This window comes from Physella acuta, unplaced genomic scaffold (assembly GCF_028476545.2).
Source record: "Physella acuta isolate Inbredline_101_S28 unplaced genomic scaffold, ASM2847654v3 ptg000597l, whole genome shotgun sequence".
Lineage (NCBI taxonomy): Eukaryota > Metazoa > Mollusca > Gastropoda > Physidae > Physella > Physella acuta.
In genome coordinates this window covers 57,674-75,609 of record NW_026732116.1, presented here as the reverse complement: position 1 = coordinate 75,609, position 17,936 = coordinate 57,674, and the positions used below count along the sequence as shown (strand labels likewise).

At 35.2% G+C, this 17,936-nt stretch overlaps 1 protein-coding gene across 1 annotated transcript; it reads right to left on the bottom strand.

Moving 5' to 3' along the window:
- Positions 1–14,286: 14,286 nt before the first annotated feature.
- On the bottom strand, positions 14,287–17,665 carry LOC131947533 (microfibril-associated glycoprotein 4-like). The gene is made up of 3 exons (XM_059308778.1): positions 17,542–17,665; positions 15,648–15,791; positions 14,287–14,942 (listed from the first exon to the last, which is right to left on the bottom strand). Exons 1-3 carry the CDS (start codon positions 17,663–17,665, stop codon positions 14,287–14,289), a joined length of 924 nt encoding a protein of 307 aa, XP_059164761.1.
- Between the last annotated feature and the right edge of the window lie 271 nt (positions 17,666–17,936).

The window sequence follows — 17,936 nt, the reverse complement described above, 5'->3', positions numbered from 1 at the left end:
ATTAGCCAGTCAGGCCTCAACACGGCAAACGCCTTCTAACTAGCTTGGATATCGGTTTGAATAACTTGCCTCGTTCGCTTCTAGCCTGTGGTTCTCACCAGGCTTATCTTCTATCCCAATGAACGCAGGGTAAATTCGTACCCACCGTCCAGTAAAAACTGAAATTATATAAATATTAATATTTGTGCAAGGAGCTGGAGAGCCGCATCTGAACGTTAAAAGAACCCTGGTCTAAGACGTTGTTATGATTTATTCAGTACATAAAAAAATAAGAAGAAGGAGAAAATTCACAAAAATGAAAATGTGTGCATAAAAAATAATGAAGTTTTTTGTTTTCTTTGTTGTTGTTTTGAGTAGGCCTGTTTGAATTACCTCAAGACATTAATTAACATCAGGAGTAAGTTAAACATATTATTTTTATATATGATAAATAAAGTAATAGATGCATTAGTTAGCAAATTTACTAAAGGAGCCGTATTAAATGACGCTATACAGCGTGAGAACCGACTAACGACTAAAATAAAGGGCAGATAATTGTCATTTAGAATTAATGACCCTGATTTTAAAACAATATATTGGGGTAAAGTCAGATTAATTAGAAGCAACATTTTCAAAATATGCATCTAGAGCATAGTGATTTTAAAACGTAAACATGTGCAATGTATGGTGTCTTTACAATAAAGGAGAGAAAAACAGGAGAGAAAAATATGATACAAAAAACTATTAGGTTTTAAATAAATAGGAAAAAAGAAATCTTTTTTTAGATAAAAGTCGAAAGAATGTTAAAAATGTACGTATTTTAAAGCCTTATTTGCAGAGCGATTGAAAGGCTATTATAACATTAGTTTTAATTGCTTGCTTAAAAAATAGAGCTGTATATGTATGCGTTCATATGCATATATATATATATATATATATATATATATATATATATATATATATATATATATATACGTGCTATATCGGCCTATGCTTTTTTAACTTTTGATTTGCCTTTATTGAATATGTAAGCTTATCTAGGCAAATGTAAATGTTTGTGTTTGCTTACTTTAATATTTCTTATTATTTCAAACTTTTGTGGGCACTCATAAATGTAAGTTTGTATGTTCATTTTTTTTCACTTATAGTAATAATATTTATTTAAACAGTTGGCCTCATCTTCATTTCCGTGAATGTTATTTTTGGTAGATTATACCAGTAAATACCATACACATTCGAATTCCCATACACGCCATTGAGGTTGACGGTTAGACATTGATGAAACCAAAAACCGCTATGAAAATCGAGAGCACAGTTGCCACCTGTTATATCATTGGCCCTATCGGGTGTGCTGAAGCTCATGTTGTTATGAAAAGAAAGGCTGTTACCACAGTTACCAGTGAATCCGTTTGCTGACATTCTGTAGTTGTCACACTCATGAGACATTAGGAAATTAGAATATTTGGCGAAATATGTTTGGTTGTATTCATCCGTAAAATCAATTCATAGTTCGTATTTATTTTGAGTCATGAGGAAGTAGATATTTTCATTCCCCAAATAAAATTCCCCCATCGATGCGTTACCAAACCCGTATTTGTATTTTATAAGAGGGGTTATTCATAAGTGCTTTTATGACGATTTTTACATGCCCCCTTCCCTCCTTCACACATCGTCACAAAAAGCCACCCCCCCCCCCCACCCCACCCCTTCTATAATAACGTCACAACCCCTCCCTCAAAATTGAATTTGAATTTTTCTTAAAATACGATATTTTTCCAAAATCTTGTCTGAACTCTTTCCACATAAAGTATATTAATTAATGTAATTCCTATTCATTTATTATTTCTAACATTGCTTTTTTATAATGCACAAGTTTGACGTCACACCATCTGAACACCCTCCCCCTAACCCTCATCAAACACCTTCACAAACGGAACCCCCCACCCCTACGCGTGTGACGTTGTTTATGAACGACCCCATAGGTTTCTAGACTGTTGACCTCATCTTCATTTCCGTGAATGTTATTCTTGCAAGATTATACCAGTATATACCATAGAAACTCGGATTCCCATACACGCCATTGAGGTTGACGGTTAGACATTTAAGGAACCAGAACCCGCTCTGATAATCACGAGCACAATTGGTGCTTGTTATGTCGTTGTCTCTTTCATATGTGCTGAAGCTCATATTATTATGGTATGACAAACTGTCACCGCAGTTGCCCGTGAATCCGTTGATTAACATTCTGTAGTCGTCACATTCAGATAAAATTTGAAAGCTGGAATACTGGGCGAAGTAGGTCTGATTCATGACGTCTGTGAAATCAATTCTTAGTTCGTGATTCTTTTGTGTCATAAGGAAATAGATATTTTCATTCCCCAAATAAAATTCCCCCATCGATGCGTTACCAAACCCGTATTTGTATTCGTCCCAGCCACGGTTAAAACTTAAAAGTGGGGAAAAACGTCTTTGGAAGATGGTCCATCCACCGCCGTCAGAGACTGTGTCACACATGACGACTAGACCGGATGTGAGGGTCACCACAGGTCGGGGGTCAGAGGTCACGACATCCCGGCACGAATCGTAGACTGGTGACGTCAATGGACCAAGAAAATCAAGTTTTCCCAGACTCAGGTAATCACCTGCAAAAAAAAAAGAAATAGTAGACGTGTGTTTGTGTGGTAAAGTGGGTGAATGAGTGTGGGTGAGTGTGTGTGTACATATCGCAAATCTCTATACTATAACAATAAAAAATGTTGTTATTCATTAGTTTAATTATTTTATGTTATATAAGTTCGATCACACTTTAGCCATTCATTATCTCTTTTTTTCTTAGGAATCGTTCAGTTACACATTATAACATAATAGTAAAAAAAGTAAAGTTTCCCTTTCAAACATGACCGTCTATGGGGCAAGTGAAGTAGAGTTCACTTGTTTCTGTGACATCGGCATATGAAGAGATAGTGTGGTCAGCATTATGCCCAGCCGCCTTTACTTTCCCTAACGTGAGTTAGGTACCCATCAGAGTTGGGTGGACTTGGGAACGGTCTACTGACTTGAACCCGGTTTCGAGCTCGAGACTTACGGGTTAGCAGTCCAGCTCTCTACCGCTAGACCACTCAACGTTATAGAGTGTCCTGTAAAACATGGGAACGATCAAACCAGCCAACTCACACAATCGAAACATAACCCAAGTAGGCACCTAACTAAAGATGGCATTTTATCTTCTAGTTTCTGATCCTTTAGCTAACAAGAAGTAATGCTTTCTAAAAGCATTTTTTTTACAATTCATATACCATTTGTTAGAAAACATAAAAATGGTTTTTATTCCTGTCTAATTAGGTAAATGTTTTTATATATTATTATGAAGTATATACAGAAATAAAAAAAATAATGAATGGTATAGGAGCGAATACCAATACAATATCTATATAATCTAAATGTATTACATAAATTATATACCTGTGCAAGAGCAGAGGTCACAGTGTGATAGATTGCCGTCAGGTTGTAAGGAAATTGTTTTGTTTGTGTTGCAGTATTTGCCAACTGAGTAAAGTTTTCCCTGTATGGTGCTGTTTAAAGTATGAGAAGGGACGACCCAGGAACCTGTAAATTCACTTGTGATATAATATATACTATATAATATATTCTCTCTCTCTCTCTTTCTCTCTATCTCTCTCTCTCTCTCTCTCTCTCTCTCTCTCTCTATATATATATATATATATATATATATATATATATATATATATATATATATATATATATATAAACTTCTTAATACCTTACTAGTAATAGTTTTGAAACATCTATATAAATATTTAAAAAACAAATATTATAGTAAAGACTAACCCAAATGGCACTGTCTCGAAGTCTCGTCATACATGTAGCTGTAACATGTCTTGTTGGCCCTGAGACACAGCGAGACACAATAGAAGTGTCTCACGTTATAAAATGTTTCGTTGAGTTCCAGCATCGTCCAATTCGTTTGGTTGAGTAGGGTAAATCTGCCTTGTTTGATCTCACCTGTTCGTATTTCAAATACGATGTTAATTCGATTATCTTTAGTATTTAATTAATTTTAGTGGATACGGTTAACTTTCAGAGGTTTTAAACAATTGAGTAATGTCTTATTATGAATTATTTTCTGAAATTTTTTTTTTATGTATTTCATCTCGCAGAGAATCTCATTTTCTGTTCTCGTTTCAAAATGCATTTATGATTATATTATAACAAATGTACACACATTATTATTATATGCCTAACATTGCAATAAAACTGGTTCAAAAATCAAAATCCTTTGCAACTACTTTCATTAGGTGTTTATAAACCTGTAGTATACAGTAAGCTCACTTGTCCATTTTTTTATCATATAATTGTTTTTAAATATACAAACCTTGACTAGCAGCAAATGAACTTGCTACGAACGTGAACAATACAAACCACATGGACATTTTCACAGGATAACTGGCACGTTCAAACTATTACAAGGACAATGAACGTTTCTCAAGAGCTGTACGTTCAGCCGAGGACAGAAAATTAATATTCAATTCTTCAGTGGTTACGTTTTCGTTTCAGGCGTACCCAGAAATTTGAAGACACAACTTCCATTATAGACGGATGTTTACAATTACTTTTGTTTTTTATTTTACTTTGATCGTTCTTATATTGATTCTGAAGATTACATTACATAATTAAGTATTCATTTGTTTTATTAATAATTATATATAAATACAAAATAAATAAACATATACATGTACATAATATATATATATATATATATATATATATATATATATATATATATATATATATATATATATATATATATATATATATATATATATATATATATATATGTAGTTGTCATACTATACTGCTACCACCCCACCCCCCACCCCCACGCCCTCTATTAGCAATAAAACACGTAGCCTCGTAATAGTGTCAAAAAGAATAATTTGAGATCACTTCAACAAAAAAACAACTATGGATATTTCTTTCGTGACCGTTGTGAATAGGTATATGAATACATTTGGTTAGCTAATTGACTAGGTAGTATTCATTATTTTTACACGAATAAGGCTAATGACGTATATTGTTTTTAAAATATTCATATCGCTCCAAAACATCTTTCTCAGCGGAACAAAATAAAACCCACTAGAAAAACAATACGTATATACATTCTATATTAATGCATTCAGTTTCATCTAAACTTCAACACATTTTTTTGCAAACACGTTTTTTTTAAACAGTTCTCCTGCGTTTAGATTATATCGACTTTTCAAAATGCAATGCAAAATTATTCCTGTCAATGAACTATAGGAGAAGTGGTCGGTAGCTATTTTAGGTTTTGACTTCTTATTTGCAATTTTATCAAAACGGTAAACAGTTACTAATAAGATAGGGATGGGAACAGCTGTAACGTGTATAAAGAGAGCGTGGAGAGTGGAAGCTTTGACTGAGAAACTAAGATCTGGAAGGAACGAAAAGGAAAAATGATGACGTTGTCACATTTTATAGACGTCAAATTAAAGAACCACGTCACATGTTTATCACGTAAATAATCAATCATATGAAAATACTTAGTAGAGTGTAAAAATTGTTTTAATGAATATTTAATTGTTTTGTTTTCTTCTTCTTCTTCTTCTTCTTCTTCTTCTTCTTCTTCTTCTTCTTCTTCTTTCTCCATGGTTCGAATACGAGACTTTTCTTGTTTTTACTAAACATGAGGTTTACCGACTCGACCACGCAGACCGGTTTATTTACAATGTAGAAGGATATTAAGTTTATATAATAGTGTTGCTAACTTAAAACCACACCTAGGTAAGTTAACCTTAGACACAATGTGGATTCACTAACCCTCCGCCCAGTCTAAATTAGATAAAAGAACTCTTATAGAGGACGGCGTGGCTTAGCGGTGAAGAGCTAGACTCAAATTCGAATCCGGGTTCAAGTCAGTAGAACATCTTTGAATATACCCAGCTCTGAAAGGTACCTAACTCTCTTTAGGGAAACTATAGGCGGCTGAGTATAGTGCTGATCACACTATTTCTTCATAAGCCGAGGTCAAGAAACATACAAACTCTACTTAATCTGCCTAATGGATCGCAAAGTATAAAGAGCAGTTTTACTTATACGCTCATAGAAGGATTGCTAAACCCACACGAAATCTAGGTTTGTTTATTATACGCCCACCTTGTGTTAGTTGCGCCCAATACAGGTTTACTAAACCTACACCCAACTTTGGTTGGCTAAGACTACTTCCAACCTAAAATAGCTACACCTACACCCAACATAGGTTTCCTAGCCCCACACCCATTTTATATATTAAGCTAAGCTTATCCCTAACTTAAGTCAGCACCTAACCGTTCGTCATTATCCGATCATGTACAGGCAAGATGCTCCCAAATGTTAATTTTCTCGAAGTTTTCATACTGTCAACAAATCAACTTGTAGGAATCGTCTAAGATTTCTAAGTTTTCGAAAGAATATAAAAATGGTCATAATGAATACAATGTTTAAAAATTACACATTTTCTTGACGAAATCTAGCTATAAATCTAGCAGTAAAGTTGAAAAGCTACATCTACAAAGTATTACGCAAACTAATTACATAGAAGTCTGGCATGGTCGAGTTCGTAACGATCATGGTTCCTAAACCGAAAGTCCAGAGTTTGAACACCCGGGGAAGATGAGGCTCGATAGCTTGGAACAGCCAATCTAGAAGAGACAACTCCAAAAATCAAACAAGTCTTGACTTCAGTATGTTATTGGTTAGAGAAAGGCTATGGAAGTAAATCCAAAAAGAAACCAGACTTAAACAGGAGTGGACGGCATCTTTGGCGCATTACAAGCCGACAGGGTATAAAAAAAATACGTTAAAGGGAATTCCTTCCCACATTATAATTAAGAACTAGAAGAGGAAAAGAAGAAATCAGTCTTGTTATATCAACCAGACTACGACGGACTCAACTTGTAGGAACTGTTTGTGCTTTCTAGGTTAACAAAGGAATATATATATATATAGGCTATATATATATATATATATATATATATATATATATATATATATATATATATATATATATATATATATATATATATATATTGATAACGATTTATATGTTACAAAAATTCTTTTTTTACTATCAAAATCTAGCTATCTGGATTAAAACCTACATAAACATATTATTACACACATTATATACATAGAAGCCTGAAGACAAACAATTTTAAAATTAATCTTTACTTGTACTTTCAAATAATATTAACATTACCCGTTTTAATCTATGTGTGCTTGTGTATACGCCATTCGTATTACACTTACACGTGCGTTGATCAGCGTGTGGGAGCATTCACTTCTTAAAATCAATAATATATGTTTCATTACATTTTTTAGTAGCGTTCTTATTTTAATATTTAATGTAATTTCAATAACATTGATGTGTGTGTATAAATTTCTTTTCATTTAAACAAGTGACATTTTTATAAATTCTAGAATTAAGAAGCGATATTTTAAACTAAGTCTACTATCAAGCCGGGTACTGGACGGTGGGGTACGAGTTTACTCTGCCTTCGGTAAAGAAGGGGGGGGGGGGGATTATATGCCTGGTTAGAACCAAAGGACAGGAGCGAGCGATACACGGTTAGCGAACCAATATCCAAGCCAATTAGTTAGAGTTTGCTGTGTTGAGGTCTGCCTGGCTAATGGGAGACAACTCCTGAGCCGGTGATGTTATTAAAGAAGGCAGATACATAAATATTTCTAACTTACATTTTAGAAAATGACCACAAATAAATATTGGGTGAAAAGAAAACTTTAATAAAAAACACATCAGAGTGAAACACGTTAAGATTTTAAAACACTAAACCCATATAAAGGGAGATTAAATCTTGATGTTCAAACATTTCTAACAAAAAGGCATTTGTTTTAATACCACCTCAGTTCAATCAAGAATCAGTTAATTATGTATGAACCTTTCGATATTTCAACGATATTTTGTGTGCGTGAAAGCCTACATAAGAATAACCTGTGATTTATATTTCATTAGCAGTGCTGTTTTAAAATTGAAGTATAATTATTTATTCTAGTCTTAGTGAATGATCTATGGAGATCGATTTTCCATTAAGTATTCAAACTGAACCATCACAACAAAATAATTGCCTTGAGGAAATATTGGTATCGATGCTTGTGTTGACTACTATGGTATCGATATTCGTCGCTGGTATTAATGTTTGAACTATTGTAGTTGCAGACTGCAACGATTAGAAATACTGTTATCGATTTTATGTGATTTGTTTCTTTGCAATAAAAAACAATGGCATCGAGACAATTATAATTGATGTTTTGAGCACTGCTGCCGAGAAATGCAGCAATTAATGTCACATGATTTTCTAGTGTTCAATATTAATATCGAGAAATAATTGGTATCGATTATTGCCAATTTGTTGGTGTCGATTACTCAATTTCTCAATAGAACAGCCCATACAAAATTATTTTTATAGAGTATTTTTTTATTTTAGCCAAGCATATATTTACTTTTGTAACAATATCTAATAATAATAACAAAACACTGACAATTAAAATTTTATGACATATTTTCACCTGCAAAAATATGTAGTTTGAGGTGGAGTTTTAAAATAAACTAGAATACCCGTCATCCGTTGGATAACTGTGGGTTTCGGGGGTCATCCATCAAAAAACATCACGTCTGTCACTCAGAGGCATAGCGACCCTTCCTGGCGCCCGGGGACAAACTTTTCGATTTTAACCCCCCCCCCCTCCCAAGATTTCAATTTTCAACCTCCCCCCCTCAAACTTTTGATGTGCACCCCCCCCCCCCCCCCACTCAAACTTTCGATTTGAACCCCCCCCCCTCAACCTTTCAATTTATTTTTCCAAACCATTTTGGCGCCCCAACATATGTCCCCCCGCCCCCCCCCCCCTTCCCCCCTCCACCTCCCCTTCCCCCCCTCCCCCCCCGCCTCCCCTCCCCTCCCGCCCCCCCCCCCCTCCTCGCTACGCTACTGCAGTGTCACTTATCGTCAAAAAAAAACAGACCCCACTTTCAAAAATTTGTTTTTTATCTTTTAAAAACACCGAAAACACCGATTTCGGACTATCCCTTCATATACTGACTTCATAGGTGACCTACTCAACTCTACTTCACCTGCCCAGTGTCCCGCCAAGTCTCAGACAACATGTTTTTATCGTTTAAAAAACGATTCCAGCCGAGCATGTCTCTGACCACACTATCCTTTCATATGCTTAGGACAAAGAAACAGACAAACTCTACTTCACCAGCCCTGTATCTTGCCAAGTTCAGATAGGCAACTTTATTATTCACATCTAAAAAAAAAAATTGAAGAAAAAAAATCATTGATGAATTGGTCTAGAACCTGTGCCACCCACATGAGAGCCGACCTCACTACCAAGTTAGCTATTTACTCGTGACATTACAAGTGAAGTTTTATACTATACTTTGAGTCTCCTTACGCGCATAGATCTACATCTAACTCTAGTAGTAGTAACTTTCAAATTAAATTTTATCTTAAATTAGCCAAACAAAGATTTATATAAAATAAAGAAGGTCTGAAATTATCAAGATCTAGATAGAATTATCTAGATCTAGTCTAGATTCTACGACTCTTTTGCTTAAGTCTTCTTATGTTTAGTTTTTCTTGCTAGACCTAGAATCTAGATCTAATCATTAGCTACGCTTATAGGCCCGGAGCGAGCATTTCAAAATTACCATATTCCAAACAAAGATTTATATAAAATAATAAAGGTCTAAAATAGTTTAGTATATAGAAAATCATTATTATCTAAATCTAGATAGAAAATTATCTATATTTTAGATCTACGACTGAGCTATATCTAGAGTTTACGTCTATAATTTTGCACACTTAGCGGTATAGAAGCCGCGTATGAATCTTAAGTTATGGAAATAGGCCCCGCATCCAGCATTTCCTAATTAGCATATTTCATAGCTATACAAAAAAAGATTTATATAAAATAATAAAGGTCTAAAATAGTTTAGTATATAGAAACTCATTATTATCTAAATCTAGATAGAATTATCTATATTCTAGATCTACGACTGGTTTGCTTAAGTCTCTTTTTTTTTGGATTGTATTTATTATCAATAAATATTTGATTTGACCTAGATTTTCTAGATCTAAATCTATAAATAAATAAATAACTTTCTTGGACAGATTGTAGATCTAGAGAAATTTATCGTAAAACTAAATGAAAAAGACAGTTTAAAATTGATATAAGTGTTGGAACGTAATAAATACAGCAAACGGACGTATTGTTAAAGTTAAAGCCGACAGAAAATTAGCTTTAGAACGCGTTAAACATTGGAATGGGAACACAATCTTCTTCGATAGGCCGCCATTATCGATGTAAAAAAATAAACACATCATGTGACGTCACTGTTTCCGTCGAGTCTAGTGGCTTTTCAAATCTTTTTTAAAAAAATGGGTTAATCTGCATATGAATAAATCAATTAATTAATTAACGTCTTTAAATAAATTTGTGATCAACAGTCTGTCTGCATTAAAAAATTATTCTCTACCTGCATACCATTTTACAGCTTTCCAGATAGAGTCGAACATATCACAATTTTCGATCAGGCAAACAAATAAATATTCAAACATGTAAACAAAGTTGAGTTTTAGTAGTATATAGACTAGAATACCCGTCATCCGTTGGATAACTGTGGGTTTCGGGGGTCATCCATCAAAAAACATCACGTCTGTCACTCAGAGGCATAGCGACCCTTCCTGGCGCCCGGGGACAAACTTTTCGATTTTAACCCCCCCCCCTCCCAAGATTTCAATTTTCAACCTCCCCCCCTCAAACTTTTGATGTGCACCCCCCCCCCCCCCCCACTCAAACTTTCGATTTGAACCCCCCCCCCTCAACCTTTCAATTTATTTTTCCAAACCATTTTGGCGCCCCAACATATGTCCCCCCGCCCCCCCCCCTTCCCCCCTCCACCTCCCCTTCCCCCCCTCCCCCCCGCCTCCCCTCCCCTCCCGCCCCCCCCCTCCTCGCTACGCTACTGCAGTGTCACTTATCGTCAAAAAAAAACAGACCCCACTTTCAAAAATTTGTTTTTTATCTTTTAAAAACACCGAAAACACCGATTTCGGACTATCCCTTCATATACTGACTTCATAGGTGACCTACTCAACTCTACTTCACCTGCCCAGTGTCCCGCCAAGTCTCAGACAACATGTTTTTATCGTTTAAAAAACGATTCCAGCCGAGCATGTCTCTGACCACACTATCCTTTCATATGCTTAGGACAAAGAAACAGACAAACTCTACTTCACCAGCCCTGTATCTTGCCAAGTTCAGATAGGCAACTTTATTATTCACATCTAAAAAAAAAAATTGAAGAAAAAAAATCATTGATGAATTGGTCTAGAACCTGTGCCACCCACATGAGAGCCGACCTCACTACCAAGTTAGCTATTTACTCGTGACATTACAAGTGAAGTTTTATACTATACTTTGAGTCTCCTTACGCGCATAGATCTACATCTAACTCTAGTAGTAGTAACTTTCAAATTAAATTTTATCTTAAATTAGCCAAACAAAGATTTATATAAAATAAAGAAGGTCTGAAATTATCAAGATCTAGATAGAATTATCTAGATCTAGTCTAGATTCTACGACTCTTTTGCTTAAGTCTTCTTATGTTTAGTTTTTCTTGCTAGACCTAGAATCTAGATCTAATCATTAGCTACGCTTATAGGCCCGGAGCGAGCATTTCAAAATTACCATATTCCAAACAAAGATTTATATAAAATAATAAAGGTCTAAAATAGTTTAGTATATAGAAAATCATTATTATCTAAATCTAGATAGAAAATTATCTATATTTTAGATCTACGACTGAGCTATATCTAGAGTTTACGTCTATAATTTTGCACACTTAGCGGTATAGAAGCCGCGTATGAATCTTAAGTTATGGAAATAGGCCCCGCATCCAGCATTTCCTAATTAGCATATTTCATAGCTATACAAAAAAAGATTTATATAAAATAATAAAGGTCTAAAATAGTTTAGTATATAGAAACTCATTATTATCTAAATCTAGATAGAATTATCTATATTCTAGATCTACGACTGGTTTGCTTAAGTCTCTTTTTTTTTGGATTGTATTTATTATCAATAAATATTTGATTTGACCTAGATTTTCTAGATCTAAATCTATAAATAAATAAATAACTTTCTTGGACAGATTGTAGATCTAGAGAAATTTATCGTAAAACTAAATGAAAAAGACAGTTTAAAATTGATATAAGTGTTGGAACGTAATAAATACAGCAAACGGACGTATTGTTAAAGTTAAAGCCGACAGAAAATTAGCTTTAGAACGCGTTAAACATTGGAATGGGAACACAATCTTCTTCGATAGGCCGCCATTATCGATGTAAAAAAATAAACACATCATGTGACGTCACTGTTTCCGTCGAGTCTAGTGGCTTTTCAAATCTTTTTTAAAAAAATGGGTTAATCTGCATATGAATAAATCAATTAATTAATTAACGTCTTTAAATAAATTTGTGATCAACAGTCTGTCTGCATTAAAAAATTATTCTCTACCTGCATACCATTTTACAGCTTTCCAGATAGAGTCGAACATATCACAATTTTCGATCAGGCAAACAAATAAATATTCAAACATGTAAACAAAGTTGAGTTTTAGTAGTATATAGATAGATGTTACGACATGTACATTATACAGAGAAAAAATATTTTTAATGAAAAATTATATACACAAAATAGTGCATAGAGGATATAATTAAAAGAAAACAAATAACAACAACATCACGAGATCAAATGGTAGAGAACATAATCTACAATAAATTAATAGGCGTCGGTGTCGTCGAGTAGGTAAAGCTCATGGTTGCTAAACCGAAGAGTCTCGAGTTGAAACATCGGGAAGATGAGACTCGTTAGCTATGGACAGCCACTCTTCTAGGAGAGACAACTCCAAAATCAAACAACTGCTGCCTTGTAATTTGTTCTTGGTTGGACAAAAGGCTATGGAACCAATTCCAAAAAAAAGCAGGCTGAAATCGGAGTCAATTGCCACAATGGCGTGTTAACCGTAAAAATAAATATATATATTTCAACTTTTAGAGGGTCTAAGCCCCCCCCCCCCCTCTACCGTGAATACAGTACAACTGATCTATAATAATAGTTTCGCTGTCTATGTATGTATCTTTCCATCTGTTGGGAACGCTAGATTAAGCTTAAATACGATTAAAATGTCGATTCTGGATACAAATCAGTTTTCAATGACATTTTTCGTTTCCGGTTTAATCTAATTAGGGAAAAAGACAACACTATCAACCTAGCGCCCGTTGTATTTCACCCTCAACGGGCCATTTATCTTGTAGCAAAAGAATAACCCATTAGGAAATAGATTTATTACATATTTTTGTACTTAATAAGTGTTACCTTAGTTATAATTTTTTTATACATATAGAATCTACATAACTTTATAATAGCTTTGGATTCCATCGCGTACATATGCTCTTGGCTTGTCATTAGCATTGGAATGGATTGGTCCCCGATGGACGCTGTAAATAGAAGTCATGGCCTACTAAATATTGCTAACATAAACAACATAACTAACTTTACATGTGTAGGATAGAACAATGATGTTGGATATAGCAAAGAGATTATAATATTTAAATACAACTCAAGATGAGGGAAAATTACAACACTATAGATATAGTAAAATACATCAAATGCTGACAATTTAAAAAAAATGACACTAAAGACCAATATTATAGATTTCTAGTTTCTTAAAATAATCAAATACCTTTTTTTTAGAAGCGATAACTACTTGGGGTTGGGGTTTAGAGTGCAGGTGCGCTGAGCAAGGGTAGTGATCACAGTAAAAAGTTAATCTGTTACCGGCCCTTTTATCGCACCGGTGACGGCCTGTCCCTTAAGCCTTTTCGGCTTGGAATGAGTCACAATGTAGAACTAGCGACTGAACAGTCTAACGGTCCTGGGATTCCAGCTGACCGGGGGGGGGGAGGGTAGAAAAGAGGGGAGGAAAAGGCGGAGATCAAGTAGAGTGGAGGTTGTAACAACGATGGTGGTAGGAAAACATTACCGTCACATGGCGCAAAGCCAGTTGACACGTATACTTAATTGGGTTGGAGGGTATTCCCGCCAACCCTAAAAATTAAGATCGAAGAAAAAGAAATAAAAGAAGAATAAATTAACTATACAGTTCTTAACACTGAACTGCATTAGCCCTGTTTAAATAACGTTCTAAATTTTAGCTCTCATCTTCATCTCAGTGAAGTAAATTTTATTGACGTAGTCCCAGTAAATCCCATCGACAAACCAGTTCCCATACACGCCATTCAGGTTTGCATTCAAGCAATTAAAGAACCAGAACCCGCTATGAAAACTCTGAGCGCAGTTGCCGCTTGATATGTCGTTGTCCCTGTCATACGTGCTAAAACTCATGTTGTTATGAGCGGGCAGGCTGTCCCTATAGTTGCCAGAGTACCCACTTATTAACAGTCTGTAGTTGTTACATTCAGATAAAATTTGAAAGCTGGAATACTTGGCGACGTATGTTTTATTAACATCGTCAGTGAAATCTATTCTTAGTTCGTATTTCTTTTGAGTCATAAGGAAATAGATATTTTCATTCCCCAAATAAAATTCCCCCATCGATGCGTTACCAAACCCGTATTTGTATTCGTCCCAGCCACGGTTAAAACTTAAAAGTGGGGAAAAACGTCTTTGGAAGATGGTCCATCCACCGCCGTCAGAGACTGTGTCACACATGACGACTAGCCCGGATGTAAGTGTCACCACAGGTCGGGGGTCAGAGGTCACAACATCCCGGCAGGACTCGTAGACTGGTGACGTCACAGGGCCAAGGACATCAAGTTTACCAAGACTTAGGCAATCGCCTGTAATAATAGAAAACGACACGGATTAAAACTTGAATTTACCTTCTAAGTCTAAGTCAACAGAATGATCTTTAGTCCACCCAACACGTAGGGGTACCTGACTGATTGTAGGTAAAGTAAAGGCGGCTTAGCAAAGTGCTGATCATATCATTAAGGGGATACTTTACGGTTTTTTTCATTACAGCCAACATTGTCATAAGTATTAATTCGTATATTCTATCGAACATAAATTAAGAAGCAATGATTTATCGTTGACGTATGTAACATATATTTTTTTTCTCTATGATAAGTCCACGACACTTCTGCAACAAAGTATCGCGATGTGCAGCTTCCGACACTTAATATCGCATTTAGCGGTTAAGAAGTTCCCAAAATATATAGAACCGTGTTTTTATTTTTTTGTAAAAGAATAATATTTAATTAAAATAAAAAGAAAATACAACAAATTGTCAGATCTCATTTTTTTTTTTTTGCTCCGGCGTAAAGGAGTGTTTTCATAGTATTTAGGATAACACATTAGCAACAGTGGTCCATGTAAATTGTTATTCGTAGGATAAGGTAGGTAATATATTAAGTACAAGTTTTACTTGAAATTATATTTAACATCACACTATCTATTACTTTCATGATTGATTAACTACACAAAAAAATGAAAATAAAAAACGTTACAATAGATGACTGAAATAATTAACCATAAGGGATTACCTGTACAAGAGCAAATGTCACATTTGGATAGATTGCCGTCAGGTTGTAAGGAAACTGTTTTGTTTGTGTTGCAGTATTTGCCAACTGAGTAAAGTTTTCCCTGTATGGTGCTGTTTAAAGTACGAGATGGGACAACCCAGGAGCCTGATGGTACATACAGAATAGACTATATCTAAATATTCATCTATATATATATATATATATATATATATATATATATATATATATATATATATATATATATATATATATATGTTACGGTCAAAGCCCGAAGTCGGCCAATGCTAGGATTGGCCGGCCAATCCGCGCATTGGCCAATATCGCCTCCCATAGGTCGGTCAAAGTCCGAAACTTTGCTTGATTTCGGCCTTTGGCCGGCCAATCTTTTATAAGAAGATCATCTGGCTAGGGACGACCGGCCAAAGTTTGAATTAGAAGATCATGAGCAGATTTTGGTTTTTTTTTATGCCGTAAGGATCATGAAATTAAGTCTTTATTGATTATTAATTAAAGTAAATGACAGAAACATTCAAATTTTTTATTGACCTATAGTCTCAATCTATCAATATCATCATTTGTTACAACAAGTTGAACTTTTATGGCATTTAGAATTACATAGCAGCTTGTTATTTTTACACTTGCAGCGATTTGTTGTGCACTTAATTGTGCAATTGCAGCGAGTGTAGCCTTGGCCCCCAGTCAATGATTGTGAAGATGCGATGGTTCGTAGTGATTTTTCCTCGGTGCCAACTGACGACAATAAGAGCAGTTTTTCGTGAAGAATTGAAAACTCACTTTTAGCATATAGTTGTTTTAGAACACCATGTGCCGTTCCTAATTTCTAGAAACCGCCCTCGACGCTCATGACAACTGCAATCACGCTTCGGGGATCACCGTGACCTCTGTCAACATCTGGAAAACGGATGCGTACATTGTCACCCACTTCACCATCTTTAAATTTTGTATTTGATGTTTTAAGCATCTTAGCACCTTGAGTTTGCAAGCTAGTAAGAGCTGCTGACCTGTGTTCCATGATGTCTTGTTTGTTGTGACACAATCTGAAGGTAATGTTCCCTCCGTATCCTTCGTCTGCTTCATTGGGTATTCCACAAATAGCATGGACATCGTTGCCACAGGATCCAAAAGAATGAGCTGCACTACAATGTTTTTCACAAACTATACAGAATCTGTTGGCCACATAATTGTCACGCAACTGGTCTGGACGTTCCGCCACGGCAGTAGATGTGTTAGCTGAGGATGTCGTTGCATTTATGGCAACCTCCATTTCTTGTTCAATGTTCTCAAGATCTTCCTCAGTAACTATTTTATCGAGAGCCCATATATGGAAACTAACATGGATTTACATTTTTTTTCTTTTGACAGCCATCTGCTATGTCTGTCTCATGGTCTGACGGCCCTTTTGATCCATGTCGCCTTGCATATAGAATGCTATATAAACAAGAGCTAAACAATACGTTACTCTCAATGAAAACGCACCCAGCATAATGAAAATGCGATCTTAGTCTAGATAGAACATTGGCCAGGACATACCGGCCAGTGCGCGCATTGGCCGGCCAATGTACAAAATACGCTGTCAAGTTTAAGCGCTTCGGACTTTGGCCAGTACGTCCCGGCCAGTGCGCGCATTGGCCGGCCAATGTACGAAATACGATCTTAGTGCTAAGTTCTTCGGGCTTTGGCCAAGAGAGCCGGCCAATGTGCGGATTGGCCGGCCAATCCTAGCATTGGCCGCACTTCGGGCTTTGACCGTAACATATATATATATATATGTATGTATATATTGATTTATATTATTATTATTGAAAAATATATCAAGTAACGCTATGATAAAACAATGTGTATAATGCTATAAATCTCTATGTTATGAACCTACCCAAATGGCATTCTCTCGATGTCTCGTTAAACATATAGCTGTAACATGTCTTGTTTGCCCTGAGACACAGCGAGACACAAGAGAAGTGTCTCACATCATCGAATGTTGAGTTGAGTTCCAACATCGTCCATTCCGTTTGGTTGATCAGGGAAAATTTGCCTTGTATAATATGATCTTAAGACACATAATTATACACTTTATATATATATATATATATATATATATATATATATATATATATATATATATATATATATATATATATATATATATATATATATATTTATATTTATATTTATATATACATATATATATATATACCTTTTATAAATTTAGTCGCTACTACAGCCTAACAATTGTGTAAAAGTATCTCAACTACATACGATCACGTTAGT

What these genes read in the sequence shown, in the direction of transcription:
- LOC131947533 (XM_059308778.1), bottom strand. Translation starts at nt 17,665, where the DNA reads ATGTTGGAACTCAACTCAACATTCGATGATGTGAGACACTTCTCTTGT. An exon ending in ATCGAGAGAATGCCATTTGG is followed by an intron (nt 15,792 to 17,541) that starts GTAGGTTCATAA and finishes ATGTACCATCAG; the next exon opens with GCTCCTGGGTTGTCCCATCT. An exon ending in TGACATTTGCTCTTGTACAG is followed by an intron (nt 14,943 to 15,647) that starts GTAATCCCTTAT and finishes CTATTATTACAG; the next exon opens with GCGATTGCCTAAGTCTTGGT.